At 54.7% G+C, this 9,887-nt stretch overlaps 2 protein-coding genes across 2 annotated transcripts; both read left to right on the top strand.

Moving 5' to 3' along the window:
• Nucleotides 1-645: 645 nt before the first annotated feature.
• LOC138846099 (lysine-specific demethylase 4D-like) lies at nucleotides 646-2,945 on the top strand. Its single transcript, XM_070060769.1, has one exon. It carries the CDS (start codon nucleotides 661-663, stop codon nucleotides 2,740-2,742), a length of 2,082 nt encoding a protein of 693 aa, XP_069916870.1. The 5' UTR covers nucleotides 646-660; the 3' UTR covers nucleotides 2,743-2,945.
• A 4,264-nt stretch (nucleotides 2,946-7,209) lies between these two features.
• LOC138846100 (lysine-specific demethylase 4D-like) lies at nucleotides 7,210-9,402 on the top strand. The gene has a single exon (XM_070060785.1). It carries the CDS (start codon nucleotides 7,225-7,227, stop codon nucleotides 9,400-9,402), a length of 2,178 nt encoding a protein of 725 aa, XP_069916886.1. The 5' UTR covers nucleotides 7,210-7,224.
• Nucleotides 9,403-9,887: the final 485 nt, after the last annotated feature.

A 9,887-nucleotide genomic window follows, 5' to 3' on the forward strand; every position in this document is an offset into this window, starting at 1 on the left:
CTTCTGTAGGAGTATTCACGGATGTTTTCAAACATGTATTTATTTTTTGAGTGGCAGGGTTAAGACAGAGAGATGGAGAGACGGGGAAAGAGGTCTTCCCTCCTTGGGTTCTGCTATGACATTAACAAGCCTGGAAAAGAGACCTTCTCATTTCTCCACATTTCGATCTCTGTTAGGGCTTCCCATAGAAAGGAAACCACGTAGCAACTCAGCAGAGAGGGGCAGGCCGCTCTAGCTTAGGTGGTTAATCCTCCGCCTAGGGGCCAGCATCCCCAATGGGCTCTGATTGGAGTTCCAACGGCTCTGCTCTCAACCCTGCTCCCTGAGATGGCCTGGGAAAGCAGTGGAAGGAGATCCAAGTGCTCTGACCCACTGTACCCACGGGGGATGCAGAAGCAGCTCCAGGTTTGGATGGGCCCAGCTCTGGCTGTTGAGGCCATTTGGGGAGTGAACAGGCAGATGGAAGACCTCCCTCTCTCACTCTCTCTCTGTGTGTGTGTGTGTGTGTGTGTGCATGTGTGTGATTCTGCCTGTGAAATGAATGAATCCATTTTTACTAAAGAGAGACTACGTAGAGAAGATCCTCTGGGGGAAATTCTAGGGGGACGATCTAGAACACACCTGGGGACTCAGAGTCGCCCACTTTCCTGTCTTGCAGCCATGACGCCTGAGAGCTCCGGCCCCCAGAACCCCAGCTGCCACATCATGACATTCTACCCAACCATGGAGGAGTTTATGGACTTCAACCAATTTATCGCTCAGATGGAATCTCAGGGTGCACACCGAGGAGGCCTGGCCAAGGTCATCCCACCCAAGGAGTGGAGGGCCAGACAGAGCTACGACGACATGGATGACATCTTGATAGCCCGCCCCCTCCAGCAGAAGGCCTATGGCGGGGCAGGTGTCTTCACTCAGTTCCACAGAAAGAGGAGAGCCATGAGCCTGAGACAGTATCGCCAGCTGGCCACCAGCACAAAATACCAGACCCCAGCGCACCTGACTTTCGAAGAGTTGGAGCAAAAGTACTGGAAGACCCGTGTCTACGATGCCCCGATCTACGGCGCTGGCATCAGCGGCTCTCTGTTTGATGAAAACACGGCACACTGGAACCTCAGGCGCCTGGGCTCGCCTCTGGACCTGCTGGCGCAGGAGTGCGGCGTCGTCATCGAGGGCGTCAACACGCCCTACCTGTACTTTGGCATGTGGAAGACCACGTTCGCCTGGCACACGGAGGACATGGACCTGTACAGCATCAACTACCTGCACTTCGGGGAGCCCAAGACGTGGTACGCGGTGCCCCCGGAGCACGGGCGGCGCCTGGAGCGCCTGGCCGGGCAGCTGTTCCCGGGCAGTTCCCGCAGCTGCCAGGCCTTCCTGCGGCACAAGGTGGCCCTCATCTCGCCCAGCGTCCTGCGGCAGAACGGCATCCCCTTCCGCCGCGTCACTCAGCAGGCTGGCGAGTTCATGGTGACCTTTCCTTACGGCTACCACGCGGGCTTCAACCACGGCTTCAACTGCGCCGAAGCCATCAATTTCGCCACCCCGCGCTGGATCGACTATGGCAAAGTGGCCTCCCAGTGCAGCTGCGGGGAGGCCAGGGTCACCTTTGACATGGACCCCTTCGTTCGTATCCTGCAACCCGAGCGCTACGAGCTGTGGAAACGCGGGCAAGACCGTGGCGCTGTGGCCCTCCCGGAGCCCATGGGCCACACAAGCCAGGATCCACACACTAGCCGGGAGCCAGGCACCAGCCAGCCGCTTCTCACCAGCCAGGGGCCAAGCCTCAGCCAGGAGCCAGGCACCAGTGAGGAGCCATGCAGCAGCCAGAAATCACGCCGCTGCCTGAAGCCGCGCCCCAGCCACGCGTTGTGCACCAGCCAGGAGCTGACGGCCTGTAGGCAGGATCGCGGGCTCTGGAGGGCTGCCCTGGGCCTCAGGCAGCTTTCCTCGCCCCAGGCTAGGTCCACTGGGCCTGTGCCGGCCTCTGGTAGCACCCGTCGAGCTGCTCCTGTGGGCCCCGGATCTCAGTTGGCTCTGGGCCGCAGCAGTGATGTCACACTGCACACTGACGTTCGCAGGTCCAGGCAGCCCAGCCTGGCCTGGTTACCGACTCCAGCTCTGTCTGCCGAGGCTGTGCGCCTGTCAGCTGCCAGACCTGGTCGTGGTCATGGTCGGCGTCCTCGGCCACTGCCAGCTGAGGAGCCCAGCCTGGAGGTTCCACCCAAGAGGCGGCTGTTGTCCCCCTCTGCACACACCGATGCTGGCGCCGAGGCTCCGCCCCTGCCCAGTGATGGAGCTTCAGAGGTCAGTGCTACTCAGAGCCCTGAACGCCCGTTTCCTGCCAAGGCTTCGGGATGTTGCTGCGCCCCGGATCTTCAACCCTTGGGGCCCCCGCTGGATCCCCATGCCCCGATGCACCCGGGCCCCTGCCTGCTCTCCTTGGACAGCATCACCGTGGGTCTCCCTGACGTGGTGCCGCTGACTCCTCCCAGCACCAGCGTGCAGCCATTCAGAAGCTTCTGCAGGGACACTGCTGGGGACTGGGCGTCTCCTGGGAATCAGGCAGAGGATGGGGTGGTGCGCCGCACTTGCGCCTCCAGAACCTTGGCTGCGTCTGTGCTTGCCCCCGGCCCTGGGGTGCCTGATGCTAGTCCCCTCTGGCTCAAGCCACAGGGAGGCGCTTTCTGGTGGCATGAGCCAAGTTCAGCACCAGTGAACGCTCTTCAGCCCCTGAGCCCTTGACCATCTGCTCTGTGACTGTGCAGTGGCCCCTGACCCTCAGAACCTGTAAAGTTCCCAGCCACGGGAGCATTCGTCCTGGCCTGTCCCCACTGGAGACCTAGTACCTGACTGGCATTTCTGATTTCTGCCTGTTATGTATTCCTCGTGCAAAGAGAAACGAGAACTCCTTGGCGTGTTTTTAAACTTAAATTGTATATGAAGCAGAGTAGATGAAAGGTAGTCAATGATTGTATTTTTGTATTCTTGTTGCTGAAGTTGTTGTAATTGCTCAAATAAACTTCACTGAATGAATTTAGTGTAAGTTTTTTCTCTAAGCTGGTTTAAAAAAGAAAATGTAGGAATAAGCTTATCTTAGCAATGCCGTCAGAACAAAAGGGATAGGATCAAGTACTCATGAATGCCAATGGCAGCTGACAAAATTCAAGCCTAGGTAGGCCTTGTTTCAAAACATACCACCACGAGGAAGCTGCATACCCTCTGAAGATGCAGACTTTTTATTTAGTTACTATTTAGTACCAAAGTCAGCATTTTACTGAAGAAGAAATACTTGATACATGTCTAGCAAAATATATAGAATTTAGAGGCATCCCTAATACAAAATGAAGGTTATATGTGCAGGAAGGCAGGTGGCAAAATGTATTTTATTGTTGCAGTTGGTAGAAATGGAATAGCAGGACAACCCGGGGTGGGGAGAGTCTCGTCTTCCTTTTCTCCCCTGATCTTCACCCTAAGAGGGATTCTTGGCTGCCCAGAATTACAGCCCCAGACTCTTTAGTAAAATGTTCACGGGCATGTCGGCCACGAGGAAGCAGATGATAAGTTTATTTTTTTTAAAGATTTAGTTATTTGCTTGAAAGTCAGTGTTAAACAGAGAGAGAAGGAGAGGCAGACAGAGAGAGAGAGAGAGAGGTCTTCCATCTGCTGGTTCACTCCCCAATTGGCCACAAGGGCCAGAGCTGCGCCGCTCCAAAGCCAGGAGCCAGGAGACTCTTCCAGGTCTCCCACGGCTCCACGGCTACGCAGGGGCCCAAGCACTTGGGCCATCTTCACTGCTTTCCCAGGCCACAGCAGAGTGCAGGATTGGAAGTTTAGCACCCTGGACTCAATTGGCGCCCATATGGGATGCTTGCAGGACTGGCAGTGGCTTTCACCGGCTATGCCACAGCAGTGTCCCTGCATATGCAAATCGGAATGACATACCACTACACTCTCACTCGATTGGACAACACTCCAAAGTTGATACTCATCCAGAGCTTGACAAAGTGAAAAGTGTAAATTGTCCTCCTAGGCAGAGAGTGTTTCAACTGATACAAACTTGGGCAGAACAGTTTGAATGGTCAAGTGTGCATTCACAGACACGTTTTCCAAGATCTGTTCTTCTCTTTTTGAAAGATGTATTCATGCATTCGAAAGGCAGAGTTAGAGAGAGGCAGTGATCCTCTGGTTCACTCCCTAATGGCCTCAACCTCCAGAGCTGAGACGATCCTAAGCCAGGAGCCAGGAGCCAGGAGCCAGGAGCCAGGAGCCAGGAGCCAGGAGCCAGGAGCTGCTTCTGCGTCTCCCATGTGGGTGCAGTCCTGGGGCCATCCTCTGTGGCATACCCAGGTACAATAACAGGGAGCTGGACCTGATGAGGAGTAGCCCGGACTGGAACCAGCACCCATGTGGGATGCTGGCCCCATAGGTCCTAGACATCGGCTTTACCCGCTGTGCCACAGCGCCGGCCCCTTCCACAGAGCTTTGAAGTACACTTGAATGAGGCTGCTGCCAGCACATGACATGCTGCTTGACAATACACATTTTTATGAATAGAATGAGCACACTGAAATTAGAATGAACAATGAATACATACATTAGAAATAGTTGTTTATCGTCAAGTCCTGCGTGCATAAGACACTATTTCAATGCGTTTTCATTAATTTAATAAGAATGTAGCGGATGTATCAAATTGCACATATTAATGTGATTCTGTGTGATGTCTTGATGCATGTGTACATTGTGTAATAGCTATTCATGGGACTGGTGCTATGGCCTAGCGGGCAACACCACCACCTGCAATGGCAGCATCCCATATGGGTGCCAGTTAGAGTCTCAGTGCTGGGTAGTTAGCCGCATACCATAATCACTTTTTGTCTTTTTTTTTTTTTTTTTTTAAAAAAACAGGTTTTTGGTATGTAGTCACATATACAACTTGTGTTTATTAAGTGGTGTTCTTTTAATTTATTTGAAAGGCAGAGTGACCGAGAGAGGGGAAGAAACAGAGCAAAGAGGAGATCTTCCAGGGAGGCTAGCAGGGAGCTGCACTGGAAACAGAGCAGCCAGGAGTCCCGCACAGCTGTGGGCTGCTGGAGCCCTAAGTGGAGGCAACACAGCCTCGGCTCCACCTTCTTCACTTTAGTCCTTTCCTACTGAACTCACTTGAATCCTTTCTACCGAATGCGTCTTTTTCTTAACTATGAAGGATCTTCTAAAAGTTGCTAGAAATGTATTAAGAGGCTGGCGCCGAGGCTCACTTGGCTAATCCTCTGCCTGTGGCGCTGGCAGCCCCGGTTCTAGTCCCAATTGGGGCGCTGGATTCTGTCCCAGTTGCTCATCTTCCAGTCCAGCTCTCTGCTGTGGCCCAGGAAGGCAATGGAGGATGGCCCAGGTCCTTGGGCCTGCACCCACATGGGAGACCAGGAGGAGGCACCTGGCTCCTGGCTTTGGATCGGCACAATGTGCCAGCCGCAGCGGGATGGCCATGGCAGCCATTTGAGAGGTGAAACAACAGAAGGAAGACCTTTCTCTCTCTCTCTGTCTCTCTCTCTCTCTGTCTAACCGTGCCTGCCTTCCTATAAATAAATGAATAAAGAAAGAAAGAAAGAAAAGAAAAAGAAAAAAAGGAAATGTATTAAGAAAATCCATGTTTCTATATCAATTTTTAACCCTAAAATAATTGTATTTTTAAAAGGAATTTTGCAAATCTTTGAAAAGGACTTTTGTGTAAAATGTCCCCTTAGGGGCCTGTAGGGTGAGAGAAAGGACTAGTTCACACCCTACAGGGCTGACCTCCCATAGTGCATGTTCTGGCCACTCCCCTTCCACTCCAGCTTTCTGCCACTGCACCTGGGAAAGCTGTGGGAATGGCCCAAGTACTCCAGCCCCTGCCCCTCTTGGGGGAGACCAGGATGGAATTCCTGGCTCCTGGGCTCAGCCTGGCCCAGCCCTGCCTGTGGCTCCCAGCTGGGGAGGGAGCCAGCAGATGCAAGACAGGTTGTTGTCACTCTTCCTTCCCAATGAAGCTTTTCACAAAGTACCCGCTCCATTCGTTTGATATTCGTGTTGCTCCCTGGGATTTCTTTGGTTGTATCTGTCAAGGTTGCCTGTCCCCAACACTTGATTTTCAACTCTGATGTTCCTTTGAGTTTGGCTACAAATGTCAACGCAAAGGTGGGGCAAAATGAAGCTGGCTGTCAGACAGAAACCCAGCTCTGGGATTTCCTGAGCTGAGGGCTGATTGGATTCGAACCTGGCCCAGGTATAAAGCCGGAAGGAAGCGCGGAGAGATGGAGCCTCCTTGCGACTGCAGCGGCCACGGGAAACCACCTCTCTCTGAGTCTTAGAGTGTGTTCACCTGGATCAGGATTTCGTCCACGGCAGGTAGCTCAATTTCTTATTCTGTTAGGCCATATTTGGTGCCTGTGCTTTTGAGAAAGTCCTTATGCCAAAAGCGTTGAAGACTCCATTTCAACTTTAAAAACGTCTTTGGGAGACGTTTATTAATGCCACCTATGTTATCCTAATATGCTTTATGTGCGTTGTCTCTCTGTTCTCTTCGTGTTTCTCCATGTACTCTTCTGTAGGAGTATTCATGGATTTTTTCAAACATGTATTTATTTTTTGAGTGGCAGGGTTAAGACAGAGAGATGGAGAGACGGGGAAAGAGGTCTTCCCTCCTTGGGTTCTGCTATGACATTAACAAGCCTGCAAAAGAGACCTTCTCATTTCTCTACATTTCGATCTCTGTTAGGGCTTCCCATAGAAAGGAAACCACGTAGCAACTCAGCAGAGAGGGGCAGGCCGCTCTACTTAGGTGGTTAATCCTCCGCCTAGGGGCCAGCATCCCCAATGGGCTCTGATTGGAGTTCCAACAGCTCTGCTCTCAACCCTGCTCCCTGAGATGGCCTGGGAAAGCAGTGGAAGGAGATCCAAGTGCTCTGACCCACTGTACCCATGGGGGATGCAGAAGCAGCTCCAGGTTTGGATGGGCCCAGCTCTGGCTGTTGAGGCCATTTGGGGAGTGAACAGGCAGATGGAAGACCTCCCTCTCTCACTCTCTGTGTGTGTGTGTGTGTGTGTGTGTGTGATTCTGCCTGTGAAATGAATGAATCCATCTTTACTAAAGAGAGACTACGTAGAGAAGATCCTCTGGGGGAAATTCTAGGGGGACGATCTAGAACACACCTGGGGACTCAGAGTCGCCCACTTTCCTGTCTTGCAGCCATGACGCCTGAGAGCTCCGGCCCCCAGAACCCCAGCTGCCACATCATGACATTCTACCCAACCATGGAGGAGTTTATGGACTTCAACCAATTTATCGCTCAGATGGAATCTCAGGGTGCACACCGAGGAGGCCTGGCCAAGGTCATCCCACCCAAGGAGAGGAGGGCCAGACAGAGCTACGACGACATGGATGACATCTTGATAGCCCGCCCCCTCCAGCAGAAGGCCTATGGCGGGGCAGGTGTCTTCACTCAGTTCCACAGAAAGAGGAGAGCCATGAGCCTGAGACAGTATCGCCAGCTGGCCACCAGCACAAAATACCAGACCCCAGCGCACCTGACTTTCGAAGAGTTGGAGCAAAAGTACTGGAAGACCCGTGTCTACGATGCCCCGATCTACGGCGCTGGCATCAGCGGCTCTCTGTTTGATGAAAACACGGCACACTGGAACCTCAGGCGCCTGGGCTCGCCTCTGGACCTGCTGGCGCAGGAGTGCGGCGTCGTCATCGAGGGCGTCAACACGCCCTACCTGTACTTTGGCATGTGGAAGACCACGTTCGCCTGGCACACGGAGGACATGGACCTGTACAGCATCAACTACCTGCACTTCGGGGAGCCCAAGACGTGGTACGCGGTGCCCCCGGAGCACGGGCGGCGCCTGGAGCGCCTGGCCGGGCAGCTGTTCCCGGGCAGTTCCCGCAGCTGCCAGGCCTTCCTGCGGCACAAGGTGGCCCTCATCTCGCCCAGCGTCCTGCGGCAGAACGGCATCCCCTTCCGCCGCGTCACTCAGCAGGCTGGCGAGTTCATGGTGACCTTTCCTTACGGCTACCACGCGGGCTTCAACCACGGCTTCAACTGCGCCGAAGCCATCAATTTCGCCACCCCGCGCTGGATCGACTATGGCAAAGTGGCCTCCCAGTGCAGCTGCGGGGAGGCCAGGGTCACCTTTGACATGGACCCCTTCGTTCGTATCCTGCAACCCGAGCGCTACGAGCTGTGGAAACGCGGGCAAGACCGTGGCACTGTGGCCCTCCCGGAGCCCATGGGCCAAACAAGCCAGGATCCACACACTAGCCGGGAGCCAGGCACCAGCCAGACGCTTCTCACCAGCCAGGGGCCAAGCCTCAGCCAGGAGCCAGGCACCAGTGAGGAACCTCACAGCAGCCAGGAGCTTCTCACCAGCCAGGGGCCAAGCCTCAGCCAGGAGCCAGGCACCAGTGAGGAGCCATGCAGCAGCCAGAAATCACGCCGCTGCCTGAAGCCGCGCCCCAGCCACGCGTTGTGCACCAGCCAGGAGCTGACGGCCTGTAGGCAGGATCGCGGGCTCTGGAGGGCTGCCCTGGGCCTCAGGCAGCTTTCCTCGCCCCAGGCTAGGTCCACTGGGCCTGTGCCGGCCTCTGGTAGCACCCGTCGAGCTGCTCCTGTGGGCCCCGGATCTCAGTTGGCTCTGGGCCGCAGCAGTGATGTCACACTGCACACTGACGTTCGCAGGTCCAGGCAGCCCAGCCTGGCCTGGTTACCGACTCCAGCTCTGTCTGCCGAGGCTGTGCGCCTGTCAGCTGCCAGACCTGCTCGTGGTCGTGGTCTTGGTCGTAGTCGTGGTCGTGGTCGGCGTCCTCGGCCACTGCAAGCTGAGGAGCCCAGCCTGGAGGTTCCACCCAAGAGGCGGCTGTTGTCCCCCTCTGCACACACCGATGCTGGCGCCGAGGCTCCGCCCCTGCCCAGTGATGGAGCTTCAGAGGTCAGTGCTACTCAGAGCCCTGAACGCCCGTTTCCTGCCAAGGCTTCGGGATGTTGCTGCGCCCCGGATCTTCAACCCTTGGGGCCCCCGCTGGATCCCCATGCCCCGATGCACCCGGGCCCCTGCCTGCTCTCCTTGGACAGCATCACCGTGGGTCTCCCTGACGTGGTGCCGCTGACTCCTCCCAGCACCAGCGTGCAGCCATTCAGAAGCTTCTGCAGGGACACTGCTGGGGACTGGGCGTCTCCTGGGAATCAGGCAGAGGATGGGGTGGTGCGCCGCACTTGCGCCTCCAGAACCTTGGCTGCGTCTGTGCTTGCCCCCGGCCCTGGTGTGCCTGATGCTAGTCCCCTCTGGCTCAAGCCACAGGGAGGCGCTTTCTGGTGGCATGAGCCAAGTTCAGCACCAGTGAACGCTCTTCAGCCCCTGAGCCCTTGACCATCTGCTCTGTGACTGTGCAGCGGCCCCTGACCCTCAGAACCTGTAAAGTTCCCAGCCACGGGAGCATTCGTCCTGGCCTGTCCCCACTGGAGACCTAGTACCTGACTGGCATTTCTGATTTCTGCCTGTTATGTATTCCTCATGCAAAGAGAAACGAGAACTCCTTGGCGTGTTTTTAAACTTAAATTGTATATGAAGCAGAGTAGATGAAAGGTAGTCAATGATTGTATTTTTGTATTCTTGTTGCTGAAGTTGTTGTAATTGCTCAAATAAACTTCACTGAATGAATTTAGTGTAAGTTTTTTCTCTAAGCTGTTTTAAAAAAGAAAATGTAGGAATAAGCTTATCTTAGCAATGCCGTCAGAACAAAAGTGATAGGATCAAGTACTCATGAATGCCAATGGCAGCTGACAAAATTCAAGCCTAGGTAGGCCTTGTTTCAAAACATACCACCACGAGGAAGCTGCATACCCTCTGAAGAT

This window comes from Oryctolagus cuniculus, chromosome 1 (assembly GCF_964237555.1).
Source record: "Oryctolagus cuniculus chromosome 1, mOryCun1.1, whole genome shotgun sequence".
Lineage (NCBI taxonomy): Eukaryota > Metazoa > Chordata > Mammalia > Lagomorpha > Leporidae > Oryctolagus > Oryctolagus cuniculus.

Excerpts from the sequence above, each read along its gene's own strand:
- LOC138846099 (XM_070060769.1), top strand. The coding sequence starts at position 661 with ATGACGCCTGAGAGCTCCGGCCCCCAGAACCCCAGCTGCCACATCATG.
- LOC138846100 (XM_070060785.1), top strand. The coding sequence starts at position 7,225 with ATGACGCCTGAGAGCTCCGGCCCCCAGAACCCCAGCTGCCACATCATG.